The sequence below is a fragment of the Nannobrachium achirus genome (genome assembly GCF_963921795.1).
Source record: "Nannobrachium achirus genome assembly, chromosome: 9".
Classification (NCBI taxonomy): Eukaryota; Metazoa; Chordata; class Actinopteri; order Myctophiformes; family Myctophidae; genus Nannobrachium; species Nannobrachium achirus.
The window spans coordinates 29,827,043-29,848,878 of record NC_137818.1 but is presented as its reverse complement, the minus strand read 5'-3'; the positions used below and the strand labels follow the sequence as shown (position 1 = coordinate 29,848,878).

The window sequence follows — 21,836 nt, the reverse complement described above, 5'->3', positions numbered from 1 at the left end:
CAGATGTCACTTTTATTATTATAAAACATACACACAAAAAAAAACATACAGTATTTTGCTTGGCAAATCATTCCTGTAAATGTGTGAGTGGGTAATTTAGTGTCTCACGACTTGAGTGAAAATCCCATTTTATTTTCATACATTTAAAATGTATATTTCAAAGGATTTTCCCCTCCCCATTTTTTTTTATACATTTTGAAACAAACAAACCAACACCTCTAAGAAATGTAATAAAATAGCTGATCTACATGCTCACAACATGGCTTTGTTTGCGACACCTTGTGAGCTTGTAGATCTGCTATTTTCACTAACTATTTTCACTAGCTATTTACACTAAATGTAAAAAAAGAAAAAGAAAAAAAGAAAAAGTTTGGGAACCACTGAATTAGTCCACCTCCTCAATAGTGGGACCCTTTGAGTTGCCTCCCGCTTGACTACCACAGCTTCCTGGCATGGGGCCTGCTCCTCCCTGGTACAGCTTGGACACAATAGGATTGCACAACTTCTCCATTTCCTTTTGCTGGTGCTCAAACTCTTCTTTCTCTGCCAGCTGGTTGTCATCCAGCCACGAGATCACTTGATTGCACTTTTCGATTACCTTCTTTTTGTCCTCCTCACTAATCTTCCCTTTCATGTTCTCGTCCTCCACAGTGCTCTTCATGTTGTACGCGTAGGACTCCAGAGAATTCTTGGCTGCTACTTTCTCTCTCTGTAAGTCATCCTCTTCCTTGTACTTGTCAGCATCCTGTACCATCCGCTCAATATCCTCCTTGCTGAGGCGGCCCTTGTCATTAGTGATGGTAATCTTGTTTTCTTTGCCAGTGCTTTTGTCCACCGCAGACACATTTAGAATGCCGTTTGCATCGATGTCAAAGGTCACCTCCACCTGTGGTACACCGCGTGGCGCGGAAGGGATTCCTGTGAGATCAAACTTGCCCAGGAGGTTGTTATCCTTAGTCATGGCCCTCTCACCTTCAAAGACCTGGATTAGCACACCTGGCTGGTTATCGGCGTAGGTGGAGAAGATCTGGGTCTGCTTAGTGGGGATGGTGGTGTTGCGCTTGATCAGAGCTGTCATAACTCCGCCTGCGGTCTCAATTCCCAGAGACAGGGGAGCCACGTCCAATAGCAGCAGGTCTTGAACGTTCTCTGAGGTGTCGCCCATGAGGATAGCCGCCTGGACAGCTGCACCGTATGCCACTGCCTCGTCTGGGTTGATGCTCTTGTTCAGCTCCCTGCCGTTAAAGAAATCCTGCAAGAGCTTCTGGATTTTGGGAATTCTTGTGGAGCCACCAACCAGGACAATATCATTGATCTGGGACTTGTCCAGCTTGGCATCTCGCAGAGACTTCTCAACTGGCTCGAGTGTTCCCCTGAAGAGCTCGGAGTTGAGCTCCTCAAAGCGTGCCCTTGTGATGGAGGTGTAGAAATCAACTCCCTCATACAGAGAGTCGATCTCAATGCTGGCCTGCGTGCTTGACGAAAGGGTTCTCTTGGCTCTCTCACAAGCTGTGCGCAGTCTCCTCACCGCCCTCTTATTTTGACTGATATCCTTTTTGTTTTTTCTCTTAAACTCTTCGATAAAGTGGTTGACCATGCGGTTGTCAAAGTCCTCACCTCCAAGGTGGGTGTCTCCTGCGGTGGCTTTCACCTCAAAGATACCATCCTCAATTGTTAGGATGGACACATCAAAGGTACCTCCACCAAGATCAAAGATCAGAACGTTGTGCTCTCCTTTCTTGCTTTTATCCAGGCCGTACGCAATTGCTGCCGCTGTTGGCTCATTAATGATCCTCAGAACATTCAGTCCAGAGATCACACCTGCATCCTTGGTGGCCTGCCTCTGAGAATCATTGAAATAAGCAGGAACAGTGATGACAGCATTGGACACCCTCTGTCCAAGGTAGGCCTCGGCTATCTCCTTCATTTTCACCAGGACCATGGAGGAAATTTCCTCGGGGTAGAAGGACTTCATCTCCCCTTTGTACTCTACTTGGAGTTTAGGCTTTCCATTATCACTGATCACTTGAAAAGGCCAGAGCTTCATGTCAGACTGTACGACGTGGTCGTCATACTTTCTGCCAATAAGGCGTTTAGCATCAAACACTGTGTTGGTGGGGTTCATGGCCACCTGGTTCTTGGCAGCATCTCCGATGAGCCTCTCTGTATCAGTAAATGCTACATAGCTGGGAGTGGTCCTGTTGCCCTGGTCGTTGGCAACAATCTCCACTTTGCCATGCTGAAATACACCCACACAAGAGTAGGTGGTGCCCAGATCAATGCCAATGGATATTCCTTTTGCTGATCCTTTTGCTGACATCTTGGTTATTCCTCTAGAGCCCCTATGAACAGATAAGGGAAATGCGGTTTTAGATTTATAATCAAATATCAGTGTCTGTAATTAATAACAAAATAATTTTAAGCTACAATCCATAGGTTTCATATCTGTTTTATATATTTATATGTGGATTGTACTCATTGTAGCTTTAAATTGAGTAACAATGTTGACTGAAGCACTTGTTTATAAGTCAGAAAAGGGTAGTCGAAAACAGAATGGACATTGGACAAGACTGCAAATTAGAATACTGAAATCACAGCAAACATAATAACTAATTTGATGCATAGCAAAAGTTCCATATTGACTTTCACTCTCCCAGAGTTTCAAGTGGTGTGCCATGTTAACAGTATGATACATGTGTTAGCCATATGCCAATTCCTTCCCTATAACATTTCAGTATATGATTACAAGTTAGCCTTTAATCTGATATTGGCATCCAAAAGGCCTTTTCATCACTATCATAAAGTGTGAAGCCTCATATAACATGGTGTTTTATAGCAGGGTTTCTGTTATTTCAGCCACATTCAAAACTAAAGCATTACTACTTATCATTTAATGGTACTTACTTTGAGTAATCTGTCCCTTTGAGTTTTCGACGGATCTCAGATGAGTCCTCTTCGACGGTTTCCCCTGTGTCAGGTCCCTTGCCCCCGAGTTGTGTGATTCTTCAACAGTGTTGCCTGAACTGACTCTGACCCAGTGCTTATATAGTGAAATGCTTGTTTCTGGAATGTTCACGGTGAATCCCAGCTCCCCAGTCACCACAGTGAGTGTTAATATTAGTAACTGAGGCAGCGGGGAGGTCCACAGGAGCTAATGAACATTCTAGACTAGGCTCAAATCACTGTGACACCCGGGAACATTCTGGAGCGGCAGAGTGCACTTTCACACTCAGCCAGCTGAGCAGTTGAATGACGGGGAGCAATGCAGAGAATGCAAACACCAAACATGCACAGCCACAGACATAAACACGGGTGTAGACTTTGTTTAAAGTTAAGCTTTCGCTGTTAAACAGGGTTGACTTTATTGCTGATTTATGACATTTTTCCACATACTGTAATACATAGTAGACGTATACATTCTAAGCACATTGGAAATATAAATGATTAAAGTGACAATGATAATCATATGGCAAAACATAAATATTGTCTATTAAGTAAAATCTATAACATACTTCATAATAATTGATAACAAAAGCAATAGAAGGAAGACACGCCACTTCTATGTGATATTTAAAAAAGATAAAAGAAATATCCAGTAATGTGTAATGATATTTACTTACAATAAATGATTGTAAAGGCACATTCATACCATGACCATTTAAGGTATTATCCAGTCAAAATAATATACTCTACTGTACAACTCTTCTTCATTGCGTATTTCATCTGAGAACTTCAGTCTGAAATTAGAATGTGAAGAACAACAGTGGAGGATGGAGGTACAACCATTTGAAAGGATTTTTCATGTAATGGACTATGCCTCTATCGATTTTGAATTGAACTGTGATGACTGGATGTTAACTTTAAGGTCCAGTATGCAAAATACCAGTAAATAAGATTCATCAATGTGCATGATTATGAAACAACAGAAACACAGCGTCAACACAGAGTTCATTATGGGTCAAACCTCCCTCATGGAATGTACGTACTTATGATTTAATGAAATTGATGGACCAAAACACACTGCTCTTCAATATTATGGCCATCATTTGGCACTGTGTGTGATAATAGAGTAAATAGACAAATCAACAACGGTGTGATCTAGCAACGTAAGCAACAGCAACTAAATTAATACATAGACATGAGCATGCAAGCAGGCAAGTGACAGACATGTTAATGTTATACTTGAGTCACTTTTTACATATATGTTTCTTCTATTCTGAAGTGCTAATATCAAGTTACATTCAGCATAAGTAAAATAATTCTTCCATTCTTTCTGTTTAGCAATGTTTACAAAATAAAGCGATATCTCTGTCTGAGGTCCATTGTGTGTTCAGACTCACAGCATCAGACACTCTCCATTAATACCTGAGGAAAGAATATTGTTAAATAAATATGATGTGCTAAACATAGTAATTTTAAGGATACCTTGATTTATAAACAAAAAACTATTGTATGGAATGACAGATTTATACAACCACTATTGCTACTTCTACAAATAAAATGACAACATTATTGAATTGTTATTGAATACACAGAAAATACATTTTAGAGGGGGGAAAAAACGGTAGCCTACAATACCTGTAATAGTTTGGTTTGAAGGGACCATTCTTGTTCAGGCCCATGTACTTGGCCTGCTCATCGGACAGCTCTGTCAGATGGGCGTCAAAGTTAGGTAGGTGCAGGCTGGCCACATACTCATCTGGAGAAAGAGACAGTCCCATTTACAGCACTTCATTAACATGGTGCTATTTATGCAATTGGATTTATTCATGTTCTCTAGTTGTGTTGGTTTGAATATACATTTAAGGCCACAAGGTGGCAGCTGAAAACGGTAAAGTGAGCAATAAGCAGTCTCGTATGGAACAATGAGACTGCTTTTTCCATATAATATTCTGTACTGTATGTATTATCAGTTGGTTAGTGAATATCATATCATATAATATGCAAGTTGCTCTACTCTGTCTTGTGAGTAGAGGTTGTGTAGTAGTATTGAGAGCTCTGTAGTTACTTGCGCCAGCAGAGCGTGCAAGTACTGCGTTCGGCTGCGTATGTAGGTATGTAGGTATGTAGGTATGTATGTAGTTATGTCGGTGTCTGTGTGTGTTTAAGCCCGTAGCCCAATCAGGACCAGCATTTCTGGCGACGCCAGTGACTTTTGTGATCATCGTGTGTGTGTGTGTGTGTGTGTGTGTGTGTGTGTGTGTGTGTGTGTGTGTGTGTGTGTGTGTGTGTGTGTGTGATTTGTGTCAATGATTGTGTGAACTAAGGTTGTAATTAACTAGTGTCCTATAACATGCAGCATCATTTGTGATGGAGTGGTGTATCTTTCGTCTCATTTTTAAACAAAACTGCCCATTGTTCTTACCCATCTTCTTTGGCAGGAGATACACATCTTGTTTATAACGGCCCTCTGGAGCGTTAAAGAGCTCAATCAGGGCCAGGGCCTGGAGATAGATCATAGGTCAGGGGAAAATGATTTTGTAAAACCTATTGGTACAGAGCAGGATTGCCATTTGATTGTAGGTTACGAGGAGTGAGATCAGTATTGTATTGGTCCGGTCACACGTGTAGACTCCGTCCAGTATCTTTTTTGAGGCGCATCGATGTAAAACCTTTAAGTTCTTACGTCGACAACGTTTACAGTACACCAGGGTGATTTAACAAAGGAACGAGCCTGTATGCATATCAACAGACCATTGTCTGACCGGTTGACCCCTGTAATGTAGGTGTTAAGCTACATGCGCGTGACGTCATTAAAATTGTGTCCCCCCCCAAACATTGAATGACCAATACAACACTGAGTGAGACCACAAAAATTTCCTTTTCAAATTGAATTAAAATAATATTTGAATTCATGGGTTGCATTGTAGTCCTAAACCGGCCATATTGAGGACCAACACAGGTGTTCAATGTGTCTGATTGGCATAGCACCAATGTTCTACGTTAATCAAAACACCTGTGTTGGTCCTCAAAATGGCTGGTGTAGCCTGTAGGACTACAAATGCAACCCATGAATAGCCATGTATCTTTTATGTATGTCAATAGTCAAATATATAATGTTTCTCTATTGGCATACATCAATTATGTCTATTCTACAGAGAAGAGAATGCTAAGCCTCAAACCTGAGTTGTAGCAGTGATGGACAATACAAACGTAGGTACAGTGGAGCAGCTCAAATTCAGAAGTCGGCCCTGAGAAACAACACATTAGAATAGTTTGATTCTAAATGGACTACAGTTTACAATTTAGGCATTTAGCAGACGCTTTTAATCCAAAGCGACTTACAATAAGCAGGTAATACATCACTTTAATAAGCAAGATAATATGTCAGTACATCAACAATAATATAACAAATGCATAGGAATATCAATCTACAAAACAATAACATAGGTAGACCATGCATTAATTAATCAGTAAAAAACTTCTAAAACCTAAAAAATGCTAACTAGCTTCATGTATGGTCAATTAGTGTTACAGTAGTGCTATGGACTAGAACAGTGATTCGCAAAGTGGGGTCCAAATGGACCCTTACGTGTCTGTAACTCTGAGGGCTGTATTTTGATTGTCTCAAAGTTCCAGCTCTTATGCCTTAACTTAAAGGGGCCCTACCATGCTTTTCAAAATATATATTTTATATAAATATTGGTCCATAATACGGTTTTATACAGGTTTTAGCCTAAACAACCACTCGGATATTGAAATTTCATGTTCTGTCTGTCTCTAATTCCAAGCCGTTTCAGATGCAATACCAAAATGCCCTTTGTTGGCAACGGGGCGCTGTCTTTGGGCTAGACACTGGGAAGACCAAAAAACAAGAAAAAAAAATTACATTTTGAAATTCACGGTGGGGTCCCTTTAAAGGCCTGTCCATACTGTCTCCGACCACCAAACTTTTAGTTGGAGAGTTCCGAATTTTTGACGTGCAGCATTCCGAAACTCTAATTCTGGGTAATGCTTTTCAGAAGATACGAGTGACATCATTTTGTAGTTGAACCGGACCTTTCAGACGAAATGTTTGGTGGTCAGAGACAATATGGACAGGCCTTTGAGTTAAGGCATAAGAGCTGGTACTTAAGACAATCAAAATAGAGCCCAGTCTGAGAGTGTAAACATTTCACCAAATGGACCTGTATAGACTCTCAGAGTTATGGGGTCCTTCGCATGTAAAAGATTGAGGACCACAGGACTAGAAATTCACATCGAAACGGATCTTGGACAGGAAAAAGCTTGAAATAACAACAGTTATAAGTGATACTGTCTGGAATAATACACAGATGTCCAACTAGGAGAGTGCACCACAGGGCAAACTGCAGGAGATGGGTCCAGGGAAACAAAGCCTTGTGTTACACACTATGGCAATGCTGTGTGGGAAAGCACATTTTATACTGTAACACCTCCAAGCTTTTAAAAGACACCATTTTGTCGAAGCAAAAGACCTGTCACATTTCAGTACCTCTGCTAGCAGGACAACTCTCTTGCCATCGGGCCAAATGATGTGGTCCACCTGGGAACGCACCCTCTCCCAGGTCAGCTCTGGGCTACGGAGACTTGCCTGAAGACATAGAACAGGACAGTCATAGAAAAGTTTCATATACAACAAGGCAAAAACTGATGGTTAGTATCAAAAACAAACAATTGAACAATCAATTTGTTTTGGGATTATCTGCCAAATGTATGCAATTAATTTGGACCATAAAAGTATGGTAAAACAATGTACTAAAGCTCATAAGTTCTCTGATCCTGAACCGATGTCTTGAAGTTACTTAACATGTTTACGAGGTGATCAAAGATTTGAATTGTAAATATCACAATTATACATTGCTACATCTATTATTTGATTAGTAAAGTTCTATTTGATTAATTGTGTCAAACATTATTTTAATGAACATTTCATGCCTAATTACTCACAACATCAATCTCAGTATTAGAGTGTCCCATGTTGCAGACAATGGCACCATTCTTCATTCTGTCAAGCTGTTCTCTGGTAACAACATTCTTATTACCTGAATTAACAGGGGGGGAAACAATAGCACAAATGTATATAGTAGCATAGAATATAAACTAAGTGATGGTAAATTCAAGTCAAATGTTATGCTTCAGTTTTAATGTTTTGTGTGTCAGCTTGCTTGACCAAAAATATATAATTTTCTGTCAAGGAACATCGATGCCTGCCATCAAAGCTGAATTAAATAGGTGTCACTGCGTGAGGCTTACCAGTGCAGGTTATCACCACATCCATCTGCCGAATGACCTCATTCAGCTTGACCACACGAAAGCCGTCCATGCTGTGTGGACAATTTTGTTATTTCATTTTCATTATTTCTCCTTAAGTAAACCGCAATACATGATTTAGAAGTGAGTACTGTAGGGGCGCCTGGTGGCCTAGTGGACCAGGCGCATACCATATAGGCATTGCCATTTCGGCATCAATGCCTGTCGGCGTTGCCGGTTCGATTCCCGATCCGGGCGACCTTTGCCGCATGCCACTCCCTGTCTCTCCCCCATTTCCTGTCAGTCTACTGTCCTATCCAATAAAGGCAAAAAGCCCAAAAAATAAGTGAATACTGTAATAAGTATCTACTTGAACCCTTAAATATCTACTTATTGGCCTGAGTACCCCAGGGTCTTATTCTTATCCCCGAAGAATAGAGTCCGCAACACTGGCAAATACTTCTTCAGGAATAGTGGACTAATAGTTGACTATTCCTGAAGAAGATCCAAACGGATCGAAACGTTGAAGCAATAAAACAGAGCTGAGTTTTTACCAGTGTTGCGGACTCTATTCTTCTCTTGTATTGCCGTTTGTCCAGCACCTGGGCTAGAGTGGATTTGTGCATGCACTATCACCCCTCGGCCTCTATCCTTATCGCCCTCATTTCCCCCCCTTTACTCCAAATCTCATTAACTAATATAGCATATTTACAAGCTTATAGATCTGATAATTTCACTGAATTCTCACTCTAGAATAGGGACACTAGGGTTCCTGTGATTAAAGGAAAGGCTTAAATAATTTAAACTATACCTTAAATTACAAAAGTGAAATGCATGAAAATAAACAGTATTCTACTGATTGCCAGCCTTTCAGCATGGCCTAATCAATGTTCCTATAGATGAAGGATAATTGAGGTAGCACATTGATGTACTAAAGGATTAGCAGAGTAATGGGCACTCACCATGCCTGCAAGGCACAGATGGGGTCGATCTCTGTGATGCACACGATTCCGCCAAGGGCCTTCAGAGCAGTACAGCAACCTTTCCCCACCTGACCAGACAACACAACACTGTACATTTAGCATAAATGTGTGTCAGAAAACGACACTGACCAAATTCAAGTGTTGAGAACTTTGTTTAATCAAAGAATGACTCTGACCTCTCCATAACCACACACAACAACTTGTTTGCCTCCAAACATTACATCAGTGGTCCGTTTCAAGCTGGCAATGGAGATGAAAGGCATCAGCACATTAGATATTGACACATTCATGTAATGAGACAATACCATTTAACATTCACATGATTCACAATTCTTGGCATTAGATAATACACTCCACTCACCCATCTAGGATAGATTCACGGCAGCAGTAGAGGTTGTCAAATTTCTGTTTGGTGACTGAGTCATTCACATTCATTGCAGGGACGCACAGTTTGCCAGCCTTGGACAACTGGTACAATCTGAGAACACACATGGGAGGGTGAGCATACAGTATATACACACACACAAACCTTTCCATGATGTCTGGCTAATTGGTTCCATGGACAGCTGACCTTGTACAGCTGCTATAGCTCATAGCGTAGGTCTATCATCTCTGCCAGCAGGACTACAGTAATATCAGGCCTATAACCTTTTCAAACCAAAATGTCAAACTGAACTAATACCAATTTGACCCAGGGTCAAATTTCATACATCAACAATTTCTCACTTCCAGCCAGCTCAGTTCAGTTCGGTTCAGTTCAGTTCATGTCTACATCACAATAAAACTTTGAAAATAAAAGTCTGACATCTTCTCACACTAGAAGACTTAGACAATACATCTGAAAGACAGTTAAAAGGGAAAGTCCTATGTTAATTAACTATGGATATTGCATTGTCACTATTTGCAGGAAGTAGGTTGTGTCCGAAATCTCATACTACATAATAATATCAAAACTGTATAGGTGCTTTTCTAAGTACCCAAAGACGCTTTACATGCTACATACTAATCAAGCTATTTATCAACATACATTTCATATGAAGTACTGTTAGGATTGCCCCATCTTGTGACAGAGAAGAGGTACTACATATAAATAGTAAAGATCGTTGCTTCCTCCTGTTTGGTGCTGGAGAGAGTGTACCTATTGGTTGTTGAAAAGGTTCAAAGTATTTATACGCCTGGGTTCCCCACGACTAAAGGTTTTGATTTGATCAGAACTGTCAAGATGAGGAAAAAGACTGGCTTAAGAAATGACCTTACACCAAATGATCGAGATGGTGGAAGCAAGCCACAACATGTGCAAAAACTGTCCAATTCTTTTTGTCCAATGTCTGACCAGAAGGTGACAAGTCCATTCTAACCTATGCACTCCAGTTACACTCTCCTCCACAATGCCCTGAGCCTTCTTGAATACACTGGGATACTTCTTGTACACCCAGTGGGTCAGGTCTCCCCCATCATCCAGGATCTAACAGTGGGGGAAAAAATCATCAGCAACAAAATGTAGATTCATACTAAGATTTGCCTTTTAATGATTATTATTTTTTTTACAATTGTTATTGTTGCTCATTAAATGTTATCTGACCCCAGATAACGGTATGTGTGTGCATGTGTGTCTCCGTGGGACTGCTAATATCAGCACAACTGTAAAAACTGTCAAACAGGGGTTTGCCTGTAATTATATTTAAAATAAAATGTGGGTGGGACATATTTACTACTGTGTGGTTTGTGTTTATTGTGCAGCTTTCCATTGTTATTGAATGTGATGTCTTATAGTTGTGTTTTATTTTGTTTGGTGTCTCATAATCCCATAAAGGATGGGTCTCATGGACAAGACAAAACAAGACAGACAAAAAATGCATTCATTCATACACATGGGTGTTAAGTGTATAATGGGATTTTCATGCTCATACCATGTTGGCTTGCCAGCCCTCTGTGTTGACACAGCGGTCGATGCACCACCAGAAGTCATCCTCTGACTCACCCTTCCATGCAAACACAGGTATTCCTACATGGGAATAAAAGAACAACCCATGTAGAAACTCATACCAAAGCACACATGTGTACACACACAGAAGTGCATAATAAATAGAGAACGAGAAAAAGTTAGCAGTATGTTAACTGAGTATGGGCCTTCACACCCATAGTTGTTAACCCATGGCTTAGCCTTAGAGTAAGCCCTGAGTTAAGGATTCAATCTTTAAAATCCTAAGGTTTGTTCCAGAGTGTGGTTAGGAAAGCCCTGGTCTAAGGATGGGGATATTCCACTTTGTTGTAAGTGTGAAAGCACTGTTAGCCCAGGGCTAATGGAGCTGTAGGCCTTTGCATAAAAATCCTCAGGGTTCATTTATGCATTTGTAACTCCTAGAATGTACGATACAAATGTAACCAAATGGACTCTTTCAGTTCCATTGGGTTACAGCCTTACAGGTGGTTACGTACACTCTCAGAGTTAAATTAAAAGCTAATAACTGTGAATCTTACCACTCTCAGCCAGCGCAGCCGCCACTTCATTCTGAGTGGAGTAGATGTTACAGGCTGTCCAGCGACATTGGGCCCCGAGGGCCACCAGAGTCTCAATCAAGACCTGACAGAGAGAGAGAGAGATTGAATGAAACGTATAAAAAAGGGACAGAAATCACGCTGACAGTGTAGTGACATCCAGGTATCAGAGTAAATGGACGTACAGCCGTTTGAGCAGTGATATGGGTGCAGCCTACTATCTTGGCCCCTGCCAGAGGTTTCTCTCCCTGGGCTCTCTTCCTCAGGGATATCAGGGCTGACATATCTATATGTGGAGAAACAGAGGGATTACAGAATAAAAAAAACTGACATAAAATAAGTTAAGGATTGTTTTTTTCATTGTGTACGTAATGCTTAAAACAGTTTTTTTAAAGGCGCAGCTGCAAATAAGGAGAATAATGTGCATAGGTGTGCAGGTAATGGCAAATGCAGATTGGCTGAACAACAATGGCAGCATCAGTTGTTGGGGATTGAGGCTGGAGGAGCACTTAGGCCTACTGTAGTGTACTTTAACACCCACCTGGGCACTGGATACAGGCAGAGAGAGAGTGAGTGAGAGAGGGAGGGAAGGAGTGAGTCTTCAAACAATGACATGTGTACCAAACAAAAGCGAATTCTAAGATGGAAACAGAAGGAGAGAGAGTTGAAGGAAATGGGAAAAAGGTAGCTTATAGGTGAATAGAAGAGAGAGGAAGATGCCCTGATCATGTTTCCCAATGGAGAGTACTGACAAAGCCCCAGCCTGGGGTCATGAACTGTTTGGGAGCCGCCAAGAGAAGGACTTTAATATCAAACAATGCCAGAGCAGCAGAAACAGACACCATGTGATACGTATCTGGGAACAAAGTGGCCACAGGGAGCTCAAAGCCCTCTCTGTCTTGTTCACAGTGGTGCAGAGTCTCTAGTTGCTCACAGCAACTCGTACAGAACTGTTAAGCACGGTCCATACTCCTTCTGACCCTCCAAACTTTTCTTGTATGAGTATGTTTAGGCTTTAAGTCAGACTGTCAGAGGCTCTGTGTGATTCTACATTTTTGTATTGTATTTTTATTACATTTTTCATTGCATTACTATTCACATGGCATTTGTCCTTTCTTGGTACCCTAAAGCAATATGAGTCTTCATTGTTAGCTTTCAAGGTGATGACAGTTGTCACCTGATTTAAATTTTACTTGATTGCAACACTTTCTATTCATGAGGCACCCGCTGGCCTAGTCTTCCAGGTGTCTCATGCTGTATAAATGTGATTGTGGATCTGTATATTGAAGATAAATAAAAAGATTTAAAAAGAAAAACGTGGTCCAGGTGCATGCCACATATAGGCTTTGTGCAGCCTGCAGCGAGTCGTGAGTTTGAGTCCAGCTCCTGACGACCTTTGCTGCGTGTCTCTCCCCATCTCTCTCTCCCTGTTTCCTGTTTATCTGCACTATCCCCTATAAATAAAGGCAGAATAAGGCAAAAACACACACATTCTATTTATACCTCACTTCCTGTTATCTTGTCACAACGCTGAGGAAGACATTGATTCTGTCCCTAAGAGGTAAATAAACCATGTAAAAAGGATTCCTTGTGTGCATGCTACTTCTCCTTTTACAGCCTATCGCCATACTAAATACATTAGTACAAGCACAAATAGATACCACTATTTCAACAATCGTGTGATGTGACAATAAAGTCTGAGATGCAATGTTCCTGTAATGAGACCAGCTCTTGATTTCATGGGCCTGTGAGGAGAAAACCGATTAATATATACCTTGCTCAGCGATCTCGATCTCTCGCCGGCCGAACTCGGCCTGTTTGACGTTCTTAACACAGAAGTCGGTACTGCCCTGGGTGTTGAGTTGAGCCTTGTCCCGCGGGGAGGTCTCATCATCAGAGCTGTCTGAGTAAGAGGCGGCTGGGAAATGCAGGAGACCACACAAAAAGCCACCATTATGGCGCGCACACAAAGGATACAATTATGAAACTAATACCTTTTATAATCATTATATATAATTACTTTTTGTTTGTGTGTGGGTTTGTACGTGCGTTTGTGTGTGTGTGCGTGTGTGTGTGCGTGTGTGTGTGTGTGTGTGTGTGTCTACTAGTTGTACCTGAGCTGTAGCTGTCAGTCGAGGACTGCGAGATGGACCGTGACAGAGAGCGTCGGCCAGCCTTGGTGGGGTACTTGCTGAATTCCTGTTTATCCTCTGTGTTAGCAAACTGGATCTGAAAAGCACACCAGAAACAATGGAAAACAACAGGGTCAGTGATTGCGACCATAGGACGCAGTTAACTATGAAAACCGGCACATCTTGTTCACGTATCCGCGTATCTCTGTAGGTCACGCCTGACACTGTGGTTCCCCTGACGCATCACTGTGACATCACAGGTCTATCGGCTTGCTGTGATGTCCCTTATGGCGAGGTCGCATGTCGCCCTGAGGCGTCTTACTAGTATTAATAGACTACTGTATATAGATCATAAACAAATTGTAGACAATAGACATGAATCACTTGATGCCAGGCAGCGAATGTCAAGATTGAATGCTTTTATTTGAGTTTTTTTCTTTTTTTTTTTGACCGGCCAGACAAAAATGTCACCTCGAAGATCTGGGTACTTCATCATCATCTGAGCCTTCTACATTAACACAGAGCAGATAAATCACAGGTGGGTCAGGGGCGAAGGGAGGTGGGGCCTGTCTATTTTTAGAAACTCCCTTCCAAGTCTGTGATGTTTGCTTCATTCAAACACAAAGGCTTGAGCTGTTTGCATGGCTCACCTCCATGTCAACCAGACTCTTCTGAGGGCCCAGAATGAAAGTCCTGGATGCACAGAGAGGGAATGAAATACTGCTGACTGCATAGTCGGGAAGGCTAGGCCTGGATGTTTGCAGGCATGCTAAAAGCTAATTCGTACTACATGTCTCATGATGAAAGTGTCTGTCTGTGTGCCTTGTTCAGTTGAATATACATAATTTTATCTGATATGGTTGGTCAATGGCGTATACATTTGTGTGGGGTCACAATTTAACCTCACAAATGTTAATCCAATTGATTCTGTAACAGTGCAACAGGGCTAATTATAGAACTCAAGACTAGTTAGTGGCTGATGTGAAATTGGCTTTCTTTAGCACTCTGTGGGCTAGAATTAGCCTCAAGATCCAAGAAATCCACTGACTGCCATGCACACGCTGAGCTGAGAACAGTCTGGCAGCCCTAGCAGCCAGACAACACTTAGATGTCACCATTAGAGAGATTAAGGAGAGTCTGACAGATGTCCCATTAGGTCCTTTAAACTGGGTCATCAGGGGCAGTGGGAAGCTGCACAGTACCGTTATGCCTGATTTATACTTGGTTGCGTGCCAGTGTCTCACCCCAGAAATAGCAGATCTACAAGCTCACAACGCATTACACTGCGATGCACTGTGAGTTTGTAGATCAGCTATTTGCTGAAATAATCCCAAGATGAGCAGGCTGTACGCTATCTAAAAGGAAGTGACACATTCAAGATCTGCAAGAATGTCCCTGTGAGAAGGTTGTTTCTGGACTGAGTAGCAGTTCACTGAAACTGAATGGCTGCAGGTGAGCATCAGGTGTGGGCCTCATGATGTGTGATTCAGTTAAAGACCTCCTGGCTATGGCTCTCACCGGTAAAAAACAGCCACCCGGCTCCTTTATCCATTAAAGAACTGACAGCGACAGATCAATTGGGACTCGCAAGTTACAACCCAATTGATCTAAGGTTGGCGGCGGCGCCATATAGTAGAAGAAGAAATAAATTATACATTTACAGTACCTCCATAAAAGATGATGCTCGCAAGGGAAAATGAGTTGGGGACCCCGATATCGGAGGCGCTCTGGGATGATGGCTTAGAAGAAGTTAACTATTGCTCCATTAACTCTAGACACTGCCTTATTCAATTTCGAACTATACATAGGCTTCATTATTCCAAATCCAAATTGCAAAAGATATTCCCAGATATCTCCCCAAACTGTGACAAATGCAAGGCACCGGAAGCAAACTTATTACACAGCTTCGCACTATGTCCTCAAATACAGAGATATTGGATTAAGATTTTTGAGGCGCTCTCTGATATTCTGGACACCCAAATTGACCCTGACCCAATACTAATTATCTTAGGCACATCAGACCCCATTTCCAACTTGACAAGTTCACAACGACATCTCCTTTCATATGGTCTGAGCTGATTACAGCAAAGAAGCTGATTTTAACTCATTGGAAAAAAGAGGAAGCACCTGCATTTAAACACTGGCTTAATGAAATGACTAGTACACTTCACCTTGAGAGAATACGATATTCACTTAAAGACAGACAGGCACAATTTGATAAGATCTGGCTGCCCCTTGTCCGTTACCTGAGTAGAAGGATGATGTTATTGTAAACAGACTGTTTATTCTAATGCATGTCCATTGAACAATTCATTCTGATTCTCTATTATGCGTTTTGTCACTGAGCAGTAGGGGTGGGAGGGTATGAAGGGGTTGTTTTGATGCCATATTGTATTTTATTTCTTGTTTGTTTTCAGCTCTTTCCTCTTTCTTTTTTCTTATATATGCTAAAACAGAAAATTGTTAATCTGATAACTGATACATCCTGTTGTTGATAATCTGTTGGCAATAAAACTTATTTGACAAAAAAAAAAAAAAAAAGATGATGCTCAATGATGGTGATGGTGGTGAAGGACAGAGTTCACAAAAAAAAAAACCTTACTTGTCCATCTCTTCTTGCCCTTCCAAGAAAGCAAGTGTAGTACAGTATGTCCATTCCAATATTCCTTCTCATAAAGCCTTACGTGGCTTGTTCTGATATTTTAGCTGTCCATAGAATGTGTTTGGAGTCAAAACGAACACGTCTGCTTGCTGCGTTGACACAACACACAACTGATAATTCCGAGAGAACATGAACGCTTGCTTGACTAAACACAGTTGGATAACATTTGAGTGTGATGTGAGCTGCACAGCATGGTGTTAATGCAGACAGAGTGGTAATATAATGACAGAATATGACACTTCTACATTATAGAATGCAATATTCAATAGTCATATACCATAATGCCTGTTTAGTATGTTTATGCAGGCTGACTTCAAAGTGGTAATGATAAAATACTAACTACACTACACTGTGGCCTATGCAATTCTCAGTAATCATATTGTACATGCAAACTACAGTTTAGTCTGTTTATGCTGTGGCAAAAAATATTACTACACTTGGTAAATATGCAGTAAAACACTGCATACTAATGATGTTATATATTACAGTAGGTTTGATATTAGTACTGATTTTCACATAAGATTGAGAGTGTTGGGAATTTGTGTGAAAATGGAACGCCTGGTGTAACTCTGGTAATTGCTACACATTAAGATGCTAGTTATTCTGAATTGAAGTGATTCACAAGGGCAACTACAAGATTGTACTTTGTGGACAAAGTGCATAGAAAATACAGATTTGAAACAAATCTCATGATTAATTTAGTGGTCTTTCACATAAAATAAGAAATTAAGTTTTCAAACATGAACACGATGCAGCCAAATGTCACTCACTATACTCTCACAACAACACGTCATTCCAAGGGCATTTATACAGTTTCAGTAAACAATAAGGTCACTGCTTAATGAATCAATTTGTTGGTTCGTTGTTCTATGTTCTAGCTCATCTTTTTTTGCACCAGTTTTAACTCCAGAGGATTAAGACTAAGTTCTGGCTAGTGCATTGCATTTCAGTGTGTTTTAGTATAGAGACGGCATAAGCAGAGACTCATTCTCCTGTGGTCAGAACATTTAGGACAATAGAGATTTACTGAAGCCAGTGTTCTACTGTTGAGGTCAATGGCTTGCTCCAGAGTTCTGCCCTATTAATAACTGTGGTCTTTTGAAGAGATGATATTGCAACTAATTGACAGCCCAGATAATACTTGATGGCCATTAAAACCATACTCAATAGCTTGCAGGGGTGAGTAATTCAGGATTAAGAGTTGCTCAGCCCAAATACAAAGACATCATTGAAAACTTGCAGAGCATACGAGAACCCTGACACTGACGTGTCTGTGTCTGTCTGTGTGTGTCAGTGGTAACCAAGCTGCTGATTAAAGTTACGGTATGAGGCCCTGTTGATGAGATGGTCGTGACTCACCCGCTCCCGCCCATGGCCGTGTCTGTGTGCCATGGTTGCCCGTCAGTCCCTGGTCTTTCAGGTTTGGTTCTGTCTCCCTGTGTCTGTGTGTCCTCTGTGTGATGGTGCTAGGTGTCCCTGATGTTATTATCCCACAACCCTCCCCAGGCAGAGGTGGGGGGAGGTTCCCAACTATTATCATCATTTCTAATGGCCAACCTGGAGAGAGAGAGAGAGAGAGAGAGAGGGGAGGCCGACCCAGCCCTCTCTGTTCCTCTGTCTTTCTCGCCCTCTCTCACTCTACCCTTGACAACTAGCTGCTAGAATCAGTGGGTTATAGTCTATGGCCAAGCTGTTAATGTTCTGAGAGTATATCATGTAAGGACACAAGTTCACACAACACACACACACACACACGCCCACACACACACACACACACACACACACACACACACACACACACACACACACACACACACACACACACACACACACTCTAACACTAACAGCGGCTTAGAGTACTACAGAGTCACTAGTTTGGCCATACTAATAAGAGGGGATTGACATGGGAATTATACTCTCTGTTTCCATTAGGCTTCGCTTCTGTAGTGTCTACAGATCACCCACCATCTTAAATCTTAAAGTACACTTTCTGTCTTGGAAGCATTATATTTTAGCCATGTTGTGAATGGGCGGTATAAGGACAACATGCAGGCTGGACATATAGCGACATTAAGCACTTCACCCACTGAGTCAGAGATGGAACACTCTTTGAAATGTGGCTTCAAATATGACTCATCTTAAGTTATACCGTACAGTATACTTACAATGACAAATCCACACTGCAAAATGACTACGCCTTCATTGGCCTCTCTCACAGACGGGTGTCCGCATACTGGTGCCATGTGATTTAGATCAACATCAACACAGACGCGACGGATTATATAGTGTTGTGAAAAAACATACATGTTGGTAATCCCTTCCATTTAAACTATGACCTTTTATTTGATAGTAAACCTTTTGACGACTGTCTGGACATGACTCGAAAAACCCACAGAATTACAAATAACCAAGAATTCTATAATCTGTTTGTTGTTCCCAAGTGTATTGTTGTAGGAAAGCTTTGACATTGCAGTATGAAGAATTTGAATGTCAAGGTAGAAATTGCACAAACAGAAATACTCCAGTTAAGCTATCCAAAACAGTCTTTCTAAATGTCAATGGCACACGGGGGAAATAATGTAGACTAGACCAGTCCATATGGATGTGTAATATTTCTCATCTTAAAGCGACTTTTCTCCTGTTGTTGCCATAACAACATGAAAGATTTTGTGTCCAGAAATAACAGAGGGAACCCATTTTCCAAATAGTTTCAGAGACTAGTTTGACCTTGCGCACTAAGTGGCAAATGTGTCTGAGTCTGTTTCTGTGCTGTTTCTTTCTGGAGAATGAGAAGGCTCTTTGCTCATATTATTTCATCCTTTGTCACTCAAATAGTCCAAATATTTACCATGAAAAACATCTGGTGGATCTCAACATCAGCCAGGCCGGGTTTCCGCCTACCCAGGGTTGTGTTGCGACCTTTTGCACTGCTACTATGAGGCTGGAAAACTTTATAGTGGCAGCTCTTCCTTGGCCTAGTGGAATGGTACGTGCTAAGTTTCAAGGCAATCGGACGTTACGTTGTGTTCATGATTTGTGGCAAAACAGGCCACTGCCACAAACTTTGGAGGCCAATCGTAATGGAATCTGAAAAATCTGACAAATGTATCTTGATCACACATGACTATAGAGATTTGCATGAGGTTTGGACATAATCTATAGGAGTAGTAGCAGCAAACAGATATAAAAGTAGTAGCAAACATAAAAAGCTGCTTTTTTAAAAAGACCTTTGAAAAACTTTGGGGTGGCCTCTCTGGAGTGTGCGTGCAAAGTTTCACACCGATCCTTCCTGCGGTGCCCGAGATTATTTGGTCACAGACGGACAGACAGACGAGGGAAAATATAATTCCTTGCCTTGGCCACTCCGGCCTGGCGGGGAAGTATGTCATACTACTAGACCTAGATAAAACAATCGGATGATAATCGTTCTGGGTTATGTAAAATTGCATGCAGAGATCTGACGCGAAAGATTATGCATGAATACATTTACAGTGACTGCCTCCATCTCCCAGGCGGTGTATTGTGTAACTGTTGGATGTATCAGTAGGGTTGTTCTACTCATCCACACAGTTGTGTGGACTGAACACACGCATGCACACACACATGAAGTGGAGGAGGGTCATCTCTACTCCTTGAAATATATTTGCTTGTAGTACCTGTTACTCCAAAGTGCAACTACTGTATATTAATATAGTAATGTGTTCCCACTTGAACTGCATCATCTTAACCGTTTTCATACATGGCATTTGCTGCTACACTTTGTTTCATTTTCCCTGTATCAATCCCAGTATCTCTTGGGCCCATCGCTGTTATTTGTCTTACACAAACAGGTGGCACAGCTTGACCAGGGGCAGTCACAGGGCTCTCACATTTATTCATAACACTCAGTGTTTCATAAGAACGGTCCACATTCCTGCCATCCAATATGTTTTACATCAGACTCCCTGGGGCAGTGGGCTGCTCCTACTCCCCATATTATTGCCCTTTCAGGCAGGGGGGCAGACAATGTTCAGGGTTCAATAATAAAGCTTTTTTCTTTTTTCTTCTTCTTTTTTTACTTGTGGACGAGAGAAGATTTACCTTTTGAGTTGAAATAATAATGAAAGTTATTATAAGCATTTACTATTAAGTCTGCAAATGCAGATGTTTATTAGTCAGAGGGTCATGGGATCTAACATCCCTTTTTGAGAGGAAGGAGGAACTATAAAGGAACTTAGAATGATAAAAAGTCTACACAAAATACCTTTTAATCAAAGTAGTTAGTTGCTTTGCATCAGAGATTGATATGTTTTATGTAGCCTACAAGTTCTGCTTTCCATAAAGCAGAAATTGTTGTATTATTATTATTTTCTCTCTCTCTCTCTCTCCATATTTTAGTTTTCTCACATCCTGTGGGATAGAGTGGCTCTATTGGCACTGGGCTGCGGTATTCCATCTAGCGCATTATGAGATGTTCGTGAACTGTTGATGACAACAGTGGGTGCACAGACTGCACACTATGCCGACTTAACGGTACACTGGCACGGGTTGTACAGTACCTCGGCCAGAATATGCAATGTGTGTATAATTTACAGTGCTGCAGTACTAATGCGCATCTACACGAATGTATCACCTTCGCACTTCCGTTCGTTATACAACGCGCGCGCACACCACACGCACACGCACACGCACACGCACACACACACACACACACACACACACACACACACACACAGTGTCAGTGATGATGAAGAGCATCATACCTTCTTGACAGACTTGAGCGTGGGGACCGCGGTGAACGCTGCGGAAGGCAGCTCCCCCACGTTCATGTTCATGTCGCTGTTCTGTGAGTATTTCTCCGCAACGTTCTCAGTCTCTTTGACATATTTCGTGGCTTGTTTGACCTCAGACTTGCTGTCCACCACCGAGTCGGTCATGATGGCATTCAGGTGATATTGACCTGTGATCACTGCTCAGGATAGCGCGTAATGGTTGTCCTCTAACAGTGCAGACCACTGTCGTCTTCTTCCTCTTCTTCTTCTTCTTCTTCCTCCTCGCGTTGCCCTGCTTGCGTCCCGATCAGAAGCGCTTTCAAGATATTCCCTTGAGACACTGGAATTAAACTAAATGAGCAGATCTGCACTTTGACGCCATTACTTTAGAAAGAGCACGAATAGAGCACACACTGTACATCGTCGTCCAGGTCAGCTGCCTCCCTGCCATCCATTCCACAGTCAGACAGACAGTAGCATCTAGACTAGAGAGAGAGAGAGAGAGATGGGGGGCGGTGTGTGTGGAGGCTGTCACGGTGTCACCTGAACAAGTCGGCAGTGTGTGTGTGGGCAGCGTTTGTCCAATCAGCGTCGGAGG

At 41.7% G+C, this 21,836-nt stretch overlaps 2 protein-coding genes across 2 annotated transcripts; both read right to left on the bottom strand.

The window, feature by feature from the left end:
• Positions 1-385: 385 nt before the first annotated feature.
• Positions 386-2,320, bottom strand: hspa1b (heat shock protein family A (Hsp70) member 1B; the record flags this gene model as incomplete). The annotated part of the gene is made up of 1 exon (XM_080733239.1): positions 386-2,320. One exon carries the CDS (start codon positions 2,318-2,320, stop codon positions 386-388), a length of 1,935 nt encoding a protein of 644 aa, XP_080589365.1.
• Positions 2,321-3,179: 859 nt separating this feature from the next.
• Positions 3,180-21,629, bottom strand: ahcyl1 (adenosylhomocysteinase-like 1; the record flags this gene model as incomplete). The annotated part of the gene is made up of 17 exons (XM_080732666.1): positions 21,230-21,629; positions 13,808-13,922; positions 13,468-13,611; positions 11,879-11,979; positions 11,676-11,778; positions 11,105-11,199; positions 10,553-10,659; positions 9,556-9,672; positions 9,371-9,434; positions 9,174-9,262; positions 8,215-8,285; positions 7,909-8,003; positions 7,454-7,552; positions 6,123-6,191; positions 5,366-5,444; positions 4,579-4,699; positions 3,180-3,237 (listed from the first exon to the last, which is right to left on the bottom strand). Exons 1-17 carry the CDS (start codon positions 21,401-21,403, stop codon positions 3,180-3,182), a joined length of 1,701 nt encoding a protein of 566 aa, XP_080588792.1. The 5' UTR covers positions 21,404-21,629.
• Positions 21,630-21,836: the final 207 nt, after the last annotated feature.